This window comes from Anomaloglossus baeobatrachus, chromosome 8 (genome assembly GCF_048569485.1).
Source record: "Anomaloglossus baeobatrachus isolate aAnoBae1 chromosome 8, aAnoBae1.hap1, whole genome shotgun sequence".
Classification (NCBI taxonomy): Eukaryota; Metazoa; Chordata; class Amphibia; order Anura; family Aromobatidae; genus Anomaloglossus; species Anomaloglossus baeobatrachus.
This window is the reverse complement of record NC_134360.1, coordinates 154,227,993-154,246,022: the sequence shown is the minus strand read 5'-3', so window position 1 is coordinate 154,246,022 and position 18,030 is coordinate 154,227,993. Positions and strand designations below refer to the sequence as shown.

Genomic DNA, 18,030 nt, shown 5'->3' with positions numbered 1-18,030 from the left:
ATGTGGTTACAAATGGATTCACTGAATGAACAAAAGTAAAAGGAGACATCTATAGTAGAGATAAAACCAGAAAAATGTTTTTCACGTCAGGTTGTGCTACGAGCAAAATGTCATACAGTACATCACAAAAAGTGAGTACTCCCCTCATATTTTTGTAAATATTTTATTATATCTGTTCATGGGACAACACTGAAGATATGTACAAGAAAAAGTGCTTAAAATATAGATGATCACACCACCAATTAAAAGGTCAAAAATGTATTGGTAACAAACATGCAATTAAAAACATTTGCAATCTTGATGCCTGAACTAGTGCATCTAATAACCAAATAAATGCATATTTATCCACAAAAATGGTATTTGATAGTCCACAAAAAACCTGGTAGGTTATTAGTTATTGACCACATGAATCACATGGTGCCTGTAGGAGCTAATATACACTGATATGTCTGTGACATGAAGATCTATAAGGCTGGAATGGAGTTTATCCAATAACTGAACAAATGTATACAGTATATATCCTCAATGGTAGCTGTTTGTTAAAACACAAGAAGCTTGAAAGATTCACAATCACCACATTTTGTACCTTTGGCTGTACATCCCATATTATTCCCTTAAAGGGAATCGGTTAGCAAGTTTTTGCTATGTAAGCTGAGGACAGCAAGATGTAGGGGTTAAAAAACAAAAAGCAACTGTGCCTCTCTTATCTGTGTGTATGTCATTGTTTATTTAAACTAATGTCTTTATTACCCTGTGATTAACATTGCAGGACAAGAGCAGGCGCAGAAGTCCAACACGTCTCCTCCTCTGATTGACACCTCACAGTCAATGCACAATCTCTGTTGGGAGCCTGGTGTGTGTGGGTCAGCATCCCAGCACAGGTATATGCTTAAAACTGAATTCTTTGATTATGTGAGAACAGCTGCACCCAGTAATTTATGGGAAACACTGTTAAAATCAGAATTTCCTTGCCTACATTATGTTGCTGCCAAATGAAGTAGCAAAAACCTGCTGACACATTCCCTTTAACACTAAAGATATGACACTTTGATACAATGTAAAGTATTCAATGTACAGCTTGTATAACAGTGTAACTTTGGTGTGGCCTCTAAATAATTCAACACACAGCCATGAATGTCAAAACCTCTGGCAACAAAATGTTTGAGTCAAGGAGGCAGTGCCGATGCAAGTTCAGTCACAGCTCTGTGTATGGAGAGACTGCTGTAACCATGCTCCGAGCACTGACTGACAGACTCTGCTCTATAACTTACTGTCAGTCAATGCTGAGAATGCAGTTACAGCCACAGCTCACCACACACAGAGGAGTGACTGAACCCGCACTTGAACCGTTTCCAAGAACGCAAGTCATTTAATTTGTAAATTGATTTCACCAGTGTGTAATTTTTTCTCAGTATAACTACAGTTGTTCTGTGACATGGCTGTCACCTAAACTGACATCTTGTAGCGCTGGTGTCCCTGCACCCCTCACTCCCCTCCCCACAGGGATGCACGCTTACTCACCACCATGGCCTGCTCTCACCACACTATTCGGCATCCCCGTGCTGCTCCAAATGGGTGCTTACTGATTTCCCCTCCCAGGGCCTGTGCACACAGCACAGGTCATCCGGGAGTGTTCCTAGGGCATGCGCGCACACTGCTGCCCTTCTCTTAAAGAGCCAGTGCGCCTTCTCCTGGAAGTGCCTCTTAGCCCATCGCTGAGAGCCACTGGGTACTTAAGGCACTCTTCCACTACGAGAGGTGCCTGATCAACATGTTCAGTTAGTTAGTGGTTCTGTGTCCTTGCCAACTAGTTGTCAGGTCCCCTTGTCTGCTGTGCTTCCATTTCAGTGTACAGTGCCCTTACCTGTCTCCTGGTCCCATCAGTACTTTGTGTCTGTCCACCCTGGCTGTGACTCCAGCCTCAGCTACCCTGGAGGTCCTTGCTATACCTGAAGCCGTGTCCGTCCATCCCGGCCATGCCACCAACCTCAGTTACCCTGGAGGCCCTTGCTGTACTAGAGACTGTGCCTACCCACCCTGACCATGTCACTAGCCTTAGCTACCCCAGAGGTCCTTGCTATACTAGAGTGTGTCTGTCCACCCCGGCCATGCCACCAGCCTCAGCTACCCCGGAGGTCCTTGCTACAGTAGTGACTATGCTGAACCAAAAGAAGAGAAACCGAACAATATGGTCACTTCATATATCTTTATTAATGTAAAAATACACACAATTAAATAAAATAAATATTAAAAGACACAAAGCTGTGAACTGGAAAAACGGCGTCAAAAACCTGCATATCATGTGATAACAATATTAATTAATCATAATTTCTCAGACAAGTACAATAGGACACAGGGTAGTATATGGGAATTCAGAGGCTATATGTGCGTAATAAATAATAATTAAGACGTAGAAAATTATATATATTTACATATATAAGTATTGAATAAAGTGTCAAGTGCTAGGGGGTTATAGCAGCAATAATATCACAGTGAAACCATCATCAGCAAAATTTGCAAGATATTTACAGTTTATACTCAGAAACGTTACAGCTGCTGACACCCTATAAACATATTGTGCATGAATTCCACAAATACTAAGCCAATGGCCTAAAAACACAGGTGAAATATAGGAGGAGGAGGGCGGCTCAGATAGTAATGGCCAGAGGAGAAAAAGGTATACTTAAGTCTGTATAACATTAAGCAAGTGTCAGAATCGGCACAGTGAAAGTCAATAGAAATATTAAACACAGATATAAAGCACTAATATAATTACCAATCGCCACGGAGCACAACCACCTCCTGTTATGCGACGCCTGCCCCGACGCGCGCACGTTTCGTAGCGACTTCCTCCCCTTGAGTCGGGGATAAAGATATATGAAGTGACCATATTGTTCGGTTTCTCTTCTTTTGGTTCAGCATTTAATCCGAATGGTCCCATTGATCCAATATCCCCACGTTTTGGTTATATATCATTGACCTTATATCTATAACATACTGTGAACATAAATGTGGTACGGATTCTATTCTTCTAATTTTGGTGTTTACAGTAGTGACTATGTCTACTTGTCCCTGTGTCCATCCCTGCCCAAGGAGTCAGCTGCCACAGTCTCGGTCACTGCCATGGGAGTGCCACCTGGCGTCTGCCTGACAGTGGACTCTTAGGGGTACTTTGCGCATTGCGACATCGCTAGCATCGGCTAGCGATGCCGAGCGCGATAGTACCCGCCCCAGTCGAACATGCGATATCTTGTGATAGCTGCCGTAGAGAACATTATCGCTACGGCAGCTTCACACGCACTTACCTGCCCTGCCACGTCACACGGCAGGCGGCCAATAGAAACGGAGGGGCGGAGATGAGCGGGACGTAAACATCCCGCCCACCTCCTTCCTGCCGCATAGCCGGTGGAGGCAGGTAAGGAGATGTTCCTCAATCCAGCGGCTTCACACACAGCGATGTGTGCTGCCGCAGGAATGAGGAACAACATCGTATCCCCTATTGGTGCGACATTATGAAAATGACCGACGCTACACAGATCACCGATTTTCGACGCTTTTGCGATCATTTATCGGCGCATCTAGGCTTTACACGTTGCGATGTCGTTACCGGCATTGGAGTGCGTCACTTTCGATTTGACCACGACGATATCGCAGTAGCGATGTCGCAGCGTGCAAAGTACCCCTTAGTCAAATCCCTCCAACTAAGGGTAAGATCGGTGTTCCTCTGTGGTCCAGTGGGTCCACTCCTGTTCGCCACTTTACCATCTCCTGCGGTGAGCGTTATACATCTCAAGCAAGGCGAGTACTGATTAGAGAAGAAGCCAAGAGGACCCTGCTCACTTTGGAGAAGTGACAACTATTAGTTGTATGCTCCACAAATCTGGCCTTTATGGAAGAGTAGCAAGAAGAAAGTATTTTTTTTAAAGCAATTCACGATAAGTCATGTTTGCAGTTTGCAAACAGCCGTGTAGGGGGAACAGCTCGCATGTGGAAGAAATGTTGTGGTCAGATAAAAACAAAATAGGACTTTTGCGGCTAAATTCAAAATGCTATGTATGGTGGAAAAACTAGCACTGCACATGACCCTTAAAACACCAACTCCACTGTCAAACATGGTGGTTACAACATCTTACTGTGGGGATACTTTTCTTCAGTAGAACTGAGGAAGATGGTTATAGCGATTGGAATACATAGTAATCCTGAAGAAAAACCTGTTAAAGGCTGTATAAGACTTGAGGCTATGACGTATGTTCACCTTCCAGCAAGATGACTCTAAACACACTAAACACACTGCCAGAGCAGCAATGGAACGGTTTAGATCAAAGCATATTCTTGTGTTTAAATGGCCCAGACTTAAAAATTGCTGTTTACAGACATCGCCATCCAATGTCACTGAGCTAGAGCGGTTTTGCAAAAACGAATGAGCAAAAATGTAAGTCTCTAGAAGTGCCAAGCTGATAGAGACATATTCCAAAAAGACTTGCAGAAATAACTGCAACTAAAGGTGGTCCTAGAGTATTGACTCAGAGAGGTGGAAAAAATATGCACGGCACAATTTTCAGATTTAGGTTTTAACCCCTTCACCGCCCAGTCTGTTTTCACCTTTATGGCCAGGCCATTTTTTGCATTTCTGACCAGTGTCAATTTGACAGCTTATAACTGTAGAACGCTTCAACAGATCCCAGTGATTTTGACACTGCTTTGTGCGACATTTTGTACTTCACGATAGTGGTAAATTTAGGACAATATTTTTTGTGTTTATTTGTGAAAATATAGGACATTTGTAAAGTTTTAAATTTTATGCCCTTAAACCAGAGAGCTATATCACACAAAATAATTCATAAATAACATTTCCCACATGTCTGCTTTACATTAGCACCTTTTTTGAAATATAGGGTTATTTTGTTGGGAAGTTAGAAGGATTCAAAGTTCATCAGCAATTTATCATTTTTCCAACAAAATTTACAAAACCATTTTTTTTAGGGACCACATCACATTTGAAGTGACTTTGAGAGGCCTAGGTGACCGAAAATACTCCAAAGTGTCACCATTCTAATAACTGCACCCCTGACACTGCTCAAAATCACATCTAAGAAGTTTATTGAACCTTTCGCTGCTTCACAGGGACTGAAGAAATGTGTAAGGAAAAAATTAAAATTTTACTTTTTCCCACAAAAATGTTAATTTAGCCATAAAATTTAGCATTTTCACAAGGGTATCAGGAAAAAATGCAACATCTAATTTATTGTGCAGTTTTTCCTGAGTACACCCATACCTCATGTGTGGTAGAAATCTACTGTTTGGGTGAACAGCAGGGCTCAGAAGGGAAGAAGCACCATTTCAATTTCTGAACAGAAATAAGCTGGAATCATTAGCGGCCACCATGTCATGATTGGAGACCCCCTGAAGTGCCTAAATACTGGAGCTCCATAACAAAAAAAAAAGAAATGAAAACTGGGTCTGCACTAACGAAGAAAATTGTGCAGTACAAATGTATTATGTTTCGTGCTACATACAACAAACCATACAAGTGGAGGTAAGACAAACAAAAGGTTGTACCTAAAGGGCACTGGAACTATAAATAGACTTAATAACTTAAATATTTATCAAAGTTTACTGAACAACAAAATTGTTAAAAACCATTAAAAACAAGACACGATTGTATAGTGTTCACATTCTCCACTATAAAGTCCCTAACCACAATGCGCATATTAAAGTCTAGATACAGCGACAGACCTGCCAATAATAAACAGGACACAGAAAAACAATGTAAATAAACACATCCATCAAATACATTAGATGGAAATACAGTTATATAAGTAATAAATACACTGAAACATTATAGGAATAACCATGGTTCTCAATAAATGTGTCAATGTGACATAATAGTAGCTGAGAACCCTATTCCCTGTATCAAAAGAGGGAGAGAATATGTGTGAACTGTTTGCCCCATACCTTATGCCATCAACAATGCTAGGCTTCCTCAGTGACCCCTGTAGACCGCAGCTGGCAGCTTTACCTTGACTAGTAATTTAAAACAGAGGTCACCCCATGGTGTTGCTTTAAGTTATTTATTTAAAATTAAATAAAATAATTTAATTTAAATAAAAAAAGTGGCGACTACCCCAAATTGGATCAATAGCCAAAATAAAGTGGACAGCTGGGGTCTGATATTTTCAGGCTGGGGAGGCCCATGGTTATTGGGCCCTCCTCAGCCTAAAAATAGCAAGCTGCAGCTGCCCCAGAAGTGGCGCATCCATTAGATGTGCCAATCCTGGCGCTTCACCTCAGCTCATCCCGTTGCCCTGGTGCGGTGGCAAACAGGGTAATATATGGGGTTGATGCCAACTGTGAATTGCCAGTTGGCATCAAACCCTGGTATTAGTAATGGGTGGACATCTATCAGACACAACCATTACTAATCTGGTAGTTGAAAAAAAGAAAGCAAAATTTAATTTGGACAAACACTCCCTGACTACAGCCCTCGTTCACAAATTTATTAGAATTTATTTATTTATTTTCTTTTAAAATGTCCAACATAATCCATAGCGATATGCCTAGATATAAGCCCCAATAAAGACATTGACCCTTTAATCTTACATGGTGCAACAACTACATATATAAGCCTTAGAGAAGTATAACATCTCAAATTGAAAATTGAGGAGCAGCAGTCTCAATAAAAAAGTACAGGCAGTATATGACAAGATATCAAAGTGATACAACAGAATAATATAAAAATAATAGAAAACTGGGATTGCATATCTGAATAAATGTTTATATTTCACTTATGGAACACAAGATAGGAGATGGAACATCAAGTAGTGAGTCCAAAAATGAATGGCTATAATGCAAAGTGCAGGAATGCGCTCCAACGCTAGATGTCACTATACACCCACCCAAATAACTGAATATGTGGCAGCTAGTAATTCATTAAAACTGGTATTTGCAACTTTTTTCTGGCATAAAATGCAGGATAAAATTGCCCTTGTGACCCTGGAAAAAAGTTCAAGATACTGACAGCAGAATAAATGTTACAAATGTTAAATGCTAAGATTTATTAACCCCTTAGCGGCCCTTAATGGAGAAGCATGTCATGATTGGATGTTAGTTCCCGCTCCCTGGAATGCATTTTTGTCATGCTAATCTCATAGGCGCTCTCAGTGCTCCTGCGAGATCAGCTTTTCTATAAAAAATATATTGAGTAAAAACTAGCACACAATTTGTGTCTCCATGTCCATGATAAACTGAGCTATAAACTAATTCTTCTATTTAACCTATATCATGAACAGAATACATTTTTTAAAATATAAAACAATGGCAAAATTGTTATTTTTTTGTTGAGCTCATCTCACAAATAATGGTATAAAACAAAGGTTGCATCTATCCCAAATGATACTAATAAAAATAAGTCATCCTATAAAAGATGAGCCCTCACACGGCTCTATCTGCAGAAAAGTATAAAGTTCTTGCTGGTTGAAAAATAGAAACACAAGAACAGATGATATTTTTATTTTAATTGTTCAAAAGTCATAACATTTAAAAACCTGAAGAAATGTGGGATTGCCTTAATGGTGCTGACTTACTGAATACATCTATACATGTACAGTGGGGAAAAAAAGTATTTAGTCAGCCACCAATTGTGCAAGTTCTCCCATTTAAAAAGATGACAGAGGCCTGTAATTCACATCATAGGTGACCACAACTATGAGAGACAAAATGAGAAAACAAATCCAGAAAATCCCCTTGTCTGATTTGGCAAGATTTTTTTTGCAAATTATGGTGGAAAATAAGTATTTAGTCATCTAAAAACATGCAAGATTTCTTGCTCTTACAGACCTATAACTTCTTATTTAAGAGGCTCCGCTGTCCTCCCCTCATTACCTGTAGTAATGATACCTATTTGATTTTGTTACCAGTATAAAAGACACCTGTAACAACCTCAAACAGTCACACTCCAAACTCCATTATGGTAAAGACCAAAGAGCTGTCGAAGGACACCAGAAACAAAATTGTAGCCCTGCACCAGGCTGGGAAGACTGAATCTGCAATAGGCAAGCAGCTTGGTGTTATGTAATCAACTGTGGAAGGAATAATGAGAAAATGGAAGACATACAAGACCACTGATAATCTCCCTTGATCTGGGGTTCCATGCAAGATCTCACCCCGTGGGGTCAAAATGATCACAAGAATGGTGAGCAAAAATCATAGAACCACACGAGGGACCTAGTGAATGACCTGCATAGAGATGGGACCACCGTAACAAAGGCTACTATCAGTAACACACAACAGGGACTCAGATCCTGCAGTGCCAGATGTGTTCCCCTGCTTAAGCAAGTACATGTCCGGGCCCATCTGAAGTTTGCTAGAGAGCATTTGGATTACCCAGAAGAGTATTGGGAGAATGTCATATGGTCTCATGAAACCAAAGTAGAACTGTTTGGTAGAAACACAACTCATCATATTTGGAAGAGACAGAATGCTGAGTTGCGTCCATACCTACTGTGAAGCATGCGAGTGGCAACATCATGCTTTGGGACTGTTTCTCTGCAAGGGGACTAGGACAACTGATCCGTGTACATGATAGAATGAATGGGGCCATGTATCGTGAGATTTTGAGTGCAAACCTCCTTCCATCAGCACAGCCATTGAAGATGAAACGTGGCTGGGCCCTTAAGCATGATAATGATCCCAAGCACACTGCCAGGGCAATGAAGGAGTTGCTTTGTAAGAGGCATATGAAGGTCCTGGAGTGGCCTAGCCAACATACCACCAACAGTGTGTGCCTCCCTTGTGAAGACTTACAGAAAATGTTTGACCTCTGTCATTGCCAACAAAGGATACATAACAAAATATTGATATGAACTTTTGTTATTGACCAAATACTTATTTTCCACCATAATTTGCAAATAAAATCTTGCCAAATCAGACAAGGTGGTTTTCTGGATTTGTTTTCTCATTTTGTCTCTCATAGTTGTGGTCTATCTATGATGTCAATTACAGGCCTCTCTCATCTTTATAAGTGGGAGAACTTGCACAATTGGTGGCTGACTAAATACTTTTTTTCCCACTGTATATGTGGTGAATTGCATAAAACGGAAATCTAAGAAACAAATCACAAAAATTGCACATTTTTAGTTATTTTTTGTAATGTCCCAAAGAAAGATTTACAAATTAATAAATTATACATACCCCCAAAATAGCAGCATTAAAAAATAAAACTCTTGTGCCACAAAATAAGCCCCCAAATAACAACATTGACCCATAAGGATAAATAAAAATATTACAACTATTTTGAATATGATGATGGAAAAATGTTAACAAATGCCTGGTTCAGAAGGTGCAAAATATGTCCATCCTTAAAGGGGTAGTACGAAACTAACAACTAGTTTTTAATCCTAAATATCTGTCTATTTATTAATCCAATAGCTTGTAAGCTGTACCAAATACATATATGTTATTAATAGTTTATGTTTACACAAAACTCCAAAAACAAAATAAAACCACCCCAATCAAACCAATATAAAGGTAGCAGAGTGATCAAAATAGCAAATTACATGATGGCACTCCAAAAATTAATAAATAACATTGAAATATTAAGAACATGGTTACAATAAATATTAAATATTAACTCCTTCACACCCGGCAAGTTTTCAGTTTTGCCTCCCCTCTTTCCAAGAGCCATAACTTTTTTTTTTGTCACTATTGCCATATGAGGTCTTGTTTTTTGCAGGACAAGTTGTACTCTTGAATGAAACCACTAGTTTTACCATTTAGTGTACTGGAAAACAGGAAAAAAAATCCAAGTGCAGTAAATTGCAAACAAAAAGTGCAATTGAACAATTGTTTCACCATGTTCACTATATGGTAAAACTGACATATCAATATGATGCTTCACGTCAGTACCAGTTCGTAGATGCCAAACGTGTATGCTTTTACATTTATCTATGGGGTGAAAAAAAATTCAGACGTTTCTCCAAAAAAAGAATAGTGCTTTTGTTGCCATTTTGTGAGACCCGTAGCGTTCTCATTTTTCAGGATCTGGGGTCAGTGATGGCTTATTTTTTTTCATCTTGAGCTGACGTTTTTAATTATTACATTTTTGTGTAGACAAAACGTTTTGGTCACCTGTTATTGCATTTTCATGCAACATTGTGGCAATCAAAAACGTAAGTTTGGAGTTTGGATTTTATTTCATCACCACACCGTGCACCAATCAGATTGATTTTATATTTTGGTAGATTGGCCATTTCTGAATTCAGTGATAACAAATGTGTATTTTTATTATTATTATTATTATTATTGCTTTATTTTCAATGGGGTGAAAGGGGATTTGAACTTTGTTTTTTTAATTTTTCCATATTTTTTAAAACTTTTTTTTTACTTTTACATTTATTATTAATTTAATTGTAACCTAAGGGACGTTATGACTGCACAGTCATTGTTTGTGCTGATCAGAGCGATGCTGCATCAGTGTTTTGATCAGCAGAAAGGTAGCATTCCTGTGAGTGCTGCCACTCTGTCGGTGTGGCGCCCCTGACCTGGTCAAGCACCACTGAGTACTGCACCCATGCTGGGTCAGTGCTTCCAGGTAATCCTAAAGGCCAGAAGGAGGTGTGTACGCACAGACACATAGCAACCAGGTCTCCCACACCTTCAGAGGGGACCCTTGGGTAGTTTCCAGAGGGGGCTAGCTTTCAATTCTTTTCAAGAGGTGGAGCGGAGGAGCTGGGAGCTAAAGTGCAGAGGTTGTCAGGAAGAAAGTAGTGGAACCAGTTTGGTAGTGGAGCACGCCGGTTGCCAGGGAGACGCGCGCGCTGCCACTAGTCAGAACCTGCGCGGTGTAGTAACAGTTGGCGGGGGAGAACAGTCACCGGGTAGTCAGAGAAAGAGGTGCTCCTGGTGACTAGGCACGTACGGGGTACAGGTCCCTAGAGCAAACTCCAGTTTAACTATCTGCTAAATCTGCCAGTGAGGGGAACTACAAGTCCCTCACCAACCACACAGAGTCCAAGCCTCAGCAGTAATGCAGGGACACATAAGGAGACAGAGCCTGAAGCCATCTCAACTGGTCCATGCTGCCGGCAAATGGTCCAAACACAGGGAAGAAAAGGTAGTAGCGACTCCCTGGATAGGCCCTCAAGGTACTTCAAGTAAGGGGGTTATCCGAACACAGAGCGCTAGGAAGGCGAGCTAACAGGTTACCCTCAGACTGGCCTGAAGGAGCCCTGGTTCTACTTGGTTTATCGCAGCATCGTACGGGTCAGCTCACCATAACAACTGAAGTGAGTAAAAACCAGTTAAAAGACTTTTGGACTCAGCCTGTGTTATTCCGGACCTGCTATTCTGCTCACCCGAGCCCCTGGGGCCTGCCTCACTCACGGGAAGCTACATCATCTAACTGCAGACCCAATCAGCCCCAGCCGCTCGTAAAATCTGCAGTGGTGGTCACTCCCATCCCTGACCGCAAGCCGTGAATGGCGTCATGACACATATAAAAACTGACATACCTTTTTGCCATATAGAAGAAGACCCAATGGCGTCCCTGAAGCTGGATTGGTATCCCTTGGGCGACACATCGGCTCTCAGAGGAAATATGTCATGGTAGTGTCAGGGGTCATCAGCTGTCACCGCACTACCATGGCAACAGATTGGCACACCGTGATTGCACCATGGGGCCACTGATGGCAGCAGAGAATGGCGTGATCCCCACAGTGGCCATTTACATTGCATTGTCAGGTCTTAACAGCGCGATCTAAGTGGTAAGCAGGCATGGGTGGATCTATGATCCACCCGAGCCTGTTAGCCACACATCAGCTGATCGGATCAGCAGATATGTGTGGGAATTACTGCGAGCTCGCCACCGGAGCCTGCAGTTACCGTGGGGACACAACCTAGGACTTATATACGTCCAAGGTCGTCAAGGGGTTAAATAAACAAGTTGGTATAGTGAAAAAAATTAGGAAAAAAAAGGACCATACATGGGTTCATGCCCCATTACATAACAAGATCAAGATCCAAATACAAAAGTGTATCACAAAAAGATCTTCATTGGGAAATACCTCTTGATATTACATCAATCCCATGTAAAGTGTCCTTAGTGTAAAACAATGTATTCAATATGATACCAACCAGAGGGAGCCATAATACATGTGCCAGATAACAACCACACTGCCCAGTACCACTACGGGTGTATCACCAGCAGCTTCGTCAGGAGGCCACACCTGCTTACTGTCACACCTATTCTTAATCAAGAAATCACTTACATAGGACATGCCTCAGATCCTCAAAAGCTATACATGATGCTGCGATCTAAAGAAATTCAGGAACAAATGAAAAACAAGGTAATTGACACTTATCAGTCGGGAAAAGGTTATAAAACCATTTCTAAAGCTTTGGGACACTGGAGAACCACAGTAAGAGCCATTATCCACAAATGACAAAAACATGGAACAGCGGTGAACCTTCCCAGGAATGATCCCAAACGTGCAGTCACAACTCGTCAAAGAGGTCATAAAATACCCCACAATAACATCCAAAGAACTGAAGTTTTCACTTGCCTCAGTTAAGGTCAGTGTTCATGAATCCACCATAAGAAAGAGACTGGGCAAAAATGCCCTGCATGGCAGAGTTCTAAGACAAAAACTACTGATGAGCAAAAAGAACATAAAGGCTCTTCTTAGTTTTGCCAGCAGGACCTGGAAGACTTATTGTGGTAAATGGAGTCATGAATTCTGCTGTGTACCAAAAAATCAAGAAGGAGAGTGTCGGGCCATCTGTTCGTGACCTTCAGCTGAAGCGCACTTGGATTATGCAGCAGGACAATGATCCAAAACACTCCTGCAAGTCCACCTCTGAATGGCTTAAGAAAACCAAAATTAAGACTTTAAAGTGGCCTAGTAAAAGTCCTGACCTTAATCCAATTTAGATGATGTGGCATGACCTTAAACAAGTAGTTAATGCTTGGAAACCCTCCAATGTGGCTGAATTACAACAATTCTGCAAAGATGAGTGGCCAAAATTCTTCAACAGTTTTGTAAAAAACTCATTGCCAGTTATCACAAACACTTAATTGCAGTTGTTGCAGAACCAGTTATTAGGTTTAGGGGGCAATCACTTTGTCACACAGGGCCCTGTAGGTTTGGATTTCTTTTTCCCTTAATAATAAAGACCTTCATTTATAAACTACGTTTTATGTTTACTTGTGCTATCTTTATCTAATATTTAAATTTGTTTGGTGATCTGAAATATTTAAGTGTGACAAACATGCAAAAGAATAGAAATCAGGAAGGGAGCAAACACTTTTTCACACCTCGGTATGCTCAATAAGAGCTCCCTTGCCACTGTATGCTATTACTTTCAATGCACGGTGATAGTGCACTCCCTTGCCGATGAGCATACTGTCAGTAAACATTGTCAGAAGAAAACTGAGCGAGCAGGAAAAGCAGAGGCCAGCTCCGCCCCCAACAGTGGCGCAACATTTAAAGAGGTTGTTCGTATTCAGTAAATGAATTTTCCTGGTTGCAGATTGTTGTAACTGTGGCGCCCCTGAGGGTACAGTTGTCACAGGGTACTGCACTTCACCAGAGGTGCAGTATTCATCCCGGGTAAGGAGGAGGTCATTGCTGGTAAACCACCACAATCCACCAAAACACACAGTTAGTAGCCCTCTCACCAGGACTGGGTTAGGGTAGGGTCATTTGGACGGTCACCACAAGGTATGGAACCTCCCACCCACTATACTTAATGTAGAAAAATAAGAGTTTGTAATGTTCAAGAAACTATGCTTCCCATAAAGGGAAAAGTTAATGTTTCACAGCATCACAACATTTTGCAGACATAACCATTGTATCGTTTTCTTTCCAGCCCGTGGACATGCTGGGATTCGCTGTGGGGGAATGTGGCGCCCCTGAGGCTTCAGTCACCATAGGGTACTGCACCTCACCAGAGGTGCAGTATTCATCTCGGGTATGGAGGAGGTCATTGCCGGTAGACCACCACAATCCATCAAAACACACAGTTAGTGGCCCTTTCACCGGGACTGGGTTAAGGTAGGGTCATTTGGACAGTCACCACAAGGTATGGGACCTCCCACCCACTAGTTCAGAAACCTGAGGGGTGAAGCTATACACGGGGAGCAAGGCGACACACATAGACATTCAGTTAGTGTTTCAGTCAGACAGAGACAGTCTGAGGGGAGAGAAGGAAGAAGCATGCCTGCCTCGCGCTGCCTGCCATACGGAACAGGAACGGAGCTAATCCAAGGACTCAGGTCCCAGCGTAGGAACTGGGGTTCAATCTGTAGGAACTCACACAACACAGCGCAGGGAGGAAGGACTCACGGAGAAAACCTCCGATTCTGACCTCCGAACTATCCGGGATCGGCTGGAGCCCATGACAGTGAAGTCCGGCAGTCCAAAGGCAGTGACATCTCAGTGAGTAAAGAACTTTGATTGTAACCCCTGTGTCACTCCCTTTCTTCACCCCGTCCAACCCTGCGTTCTGCTGAAAGATTACTACTACTCCCAACCTCCCTGTGGGCCTGAGCTCTGCCTGTGGACAGCTGTACCAACCTAGCTGCACTACCATCGGCCCTCAGAGGAAACCTCTTGCAGCTGCGGCTCCTATTATAGCCACGCACCACAGGTGGCATCACGAATAACTACTATCCCCATCATCATCCCCCCCATTTATTGACACCATCAGGGTCACGGAACCGGACCTAGCCGCTATGACATCCCAAACCCCTACACCGGTCCGGTGACGAGTAACCCTTCAGACCTCATGGGCGTGTCATAAACAGCACTGAACTCACCTTCCCTGAGTCTTCTGGTAAGTCTCCAAATAAATTTGCAGTTTAAAAAACATTATAGATCGGATCAATAATTTGGAAATAGCAGATGAATGTATTTAATAATAAATCCATATCCGAGGTGCACTTTAAAAAGTGATATGCTATCAGTATGGCATTTGTGTTTATTTTTTTACTTCTTCTTGGCTTATAATATAATTCTCTCACCACGTGGAGTTTATAATACATACCAGCTCACGTTCATTTGCATTTTTTAATAGTCCTTGGAGTAATTCTTTAAAGAGTTCAAGACTTTTCTTTTCCTTTAACATGAAAAGAAGAAGAGACAAATGTTACTCTTCCAAAATGTCTTTATGTACTTATTACTATCATCAAGTTTTCACACATGGAATTATTGCTGAGGCTGCATAGGCGCTTGTCCTCCAATAAAAATGATATATTATGTAAAGATGTTATGTGTCAGACATGATGAATCTAAAATAGCAGACATATGTAAATCAGCCTGGAAGTGCAGTGGGGCGTGTCGGTGCACTTAGACAGCTTCTTCCAGGCGCACTGACTGAACACATTTGATATATGTGAATCAAGGGTAAAAAAAGCATGGTATAGGATCAAAAAAATGTGTTGCAATATGTCCAGTACAAGGAACACCTCTGTTCATAGTTCCTGGTATTGGAATTAGCTGCATTTATTTGGGGTTCGTGCCCAGGACAAGTTTTCGTCTCATTTTTGACTATGGATAGTCTCTCTAAGTTGAAAACGTAGCATTTTACAGGTAAAGGAAAGTGGATAGAATTTATAGAATTGTCATGTCCACTACGATTCTCTTTATTGTTGCGGGGAAAGATGCGGCCTCACCGTTCGAGACCAGGGTTTAAAGACAGGGACACGACTGATGATGTATACGCCATTGGTCGTGAAGGTGTTAAAGAGTTTGTCCACCATTTTTATATTTCTGACTTTATCCTTAAGATATGTCATCAATATCAGATCAGTGGGAGTCTGACACACGACACTCCCACTGATCAGATGCTGTCAGCTCCAGTGGTGGCCGGAGGTAATTGAGTAGGAGCCGCAGTTCTCAGCAATGATCACTAAATAATGTACAGAGCTGTGCTGTTCTGCTCATACATGTTTACATCCAGCCACTGATAACAGCTGATCATTGGGGAGCCAGATGTCGACCTCCCACTGATGTGATATTGATGATCTACCCTGTGGATAGGTCATCAATATAAAAGTGGTGGACAACTCCTTGAAGACTTTACATGCCTTGCCTGAAGGTAGCAACACTTTTCATGAGTACAAAACCCAACACCACACTAAACTAAACTTATTGTTGTGGAGGGGTTAAGTAATACTGTGCCAGTGAAGTTTAATGAGATATGTTACGAGATACAGTATGTTCTACTCCCATAGTATATCACATAATTTGGCACAGTCAACTCTATTACCTTTAATGTGAATTTCATTGATTTTGTGCTTTGGTCATAATGCTCCATATCCATGGGGTCAATAAACTCTTCATAATGCATGGTGTTTGCAATCTGCCCATAGGCACATACCATAACAGTGATCAGTACTTTCCATATCTGTAAATGACAAAACATTGAACAATTATGTTGCACATAGTCTAGGAATTAATTACAGTTTATCATTTGATATTATGCAGTGCATTATTCTACAAAAGTGAGAAAAGAGGAATCCTGACATAAACCAAATGTGTGCCAAAAGGTCAAAATATACATATTGCAGCAAATACTTTATTACTGAATGTTTGTTCACGATACTCTTTCTAGGTAAACCGGCTGCCAATCCCCCGATAAACGAGCAAAACGCTTGTTCATGGAGATTCATGAATTCAATGAGATGTTGAAAAACGCAATGATAAACACAAATTACTGCGTTTCTATGACTAGAACGCAGCTACGAAACAGGAAGAGGAGGACTCACCCAGCATTCCCAGCGTATGCCTCACAAATGGTGAATGAATGATAAGGCAGAGGCAGGAAATGACATCATTTTTTGAAATTCACGAAATAATTTAAAAAAGGGCTTCCCTATATTTTTAGTTCCCAGCCGGGTACAATTAGGCAGTTGGGGTTGGGGGCAGTCGTACCTGCCTGCTGTACCTGGCTAGCATACAAAAATATTGCAAAGCCCTCTTCATTTTTTTTTAGTTTTTTTGCAAAAAACTTAAAAAAAAAAATAATGCTTCCCTGGATTTTCCATTTCCCGTGAAGGTAACACCAAGCAGTGGGGCTTAACAGCCAGTAGCTGCTTAGATTAGCCTTAGCTAAATGCAGCGGGAGCCCACGTATTTTTTTTTAGATATTTAAATAACTAAAAAAAAAAATGGGCTTCCCTGTATTTTGATTGCCTGACATCACAGTACTATAAAAATAAATAAATCATTAAAAAAAATTACGTAGCGCTCCGCGGTATTTTTGATTCTCAGCACAGATAAAGCAGACGGCTACGGGCTGCCACCCCCATCTGCCTGGTGTTATCTTGGCTGGCAATCAAAATACAGGGAAGCCCATTAATTTTTTTTTATTTAAAAAAATAATTAAAAAAAAAAATGCGTGGGCTCCGGCCGTATTTTGATCACCAGTCAGGTAAAGCCAGGCAGCTGGGGGCTGGGATTCTCTACAGCCCACAGCCACCCCTGGAAATGGCGCATTGTTTCTTAGCGCCATTTACAGGCGCTTAACTCAACTCATCCAGCGGCCATGATGGCAGTGGCTCGCTGGGTAATAAAGGGGTTAATACCAGCTTTGTATTCTCAGATTGTACTAAGTCCGAAATTCATGGTGTCATGCCAAATTAGACATAGCCACCATGAATTTCTAGGAAACAGTAAAAAAAACACAACACAGGGAAAAGTTTTTTTATTAGAAATAAAACAAAAAACATTTATAGACTCAACCATTATTATAAAAAAAATCCTTAGTCCGACGTAATCCACAGGGACAGCAAAGCCAACTCTGCTTCATCACTTTACACAGACACAGTCTATACATAGAGAGAAGCAAAGAGCAAAGTCAACTCTGCTTCATCTTGTGCACAGACAGTCTATACACAGTGAGAAGCACAGAGAGACATGTCAGGTCTGCTGCGTCGTTCTGGACAAAGCGATGCAGCAGACTGACAGTGATGGGATTATTGCACTTGCGTCTCGCAGTGCATCACCCCACTCTCCCGACAGCAGCGCCTCAGCT

At 41.4% G+C, this 18,030-nt stretch overlaps 1 protein-coding gene across 1 annotated transcript in view; it reads right to left on the bottom strand.

The window, feature by feature from the left end:
- The window catches only part of LOC142249311 (uncharacterized), a 156,754-nt gene that overhangs the window by 123,162 nt on the left and 15,562 nt on the right, over positions 1 to 18,030 (bottom strand). The window contains exons 2-3 of the mRNA XM_075320945.1: positions 16,264 to 16,401; positions 15,040 to 15,111 (exon numbers count right to left, since the gene is read on the bottom strand). Of these exons, the coding sequence (XP_075177060.1) occupies positions 15,040 to 15,111; positions 16,264 to 16,401 (210 nt within the window). The remainder of the gene's footprint in view (positions 1 to 15,039; positions 15,112 to 16,263; positions 16,402 to 18,030) is intronic.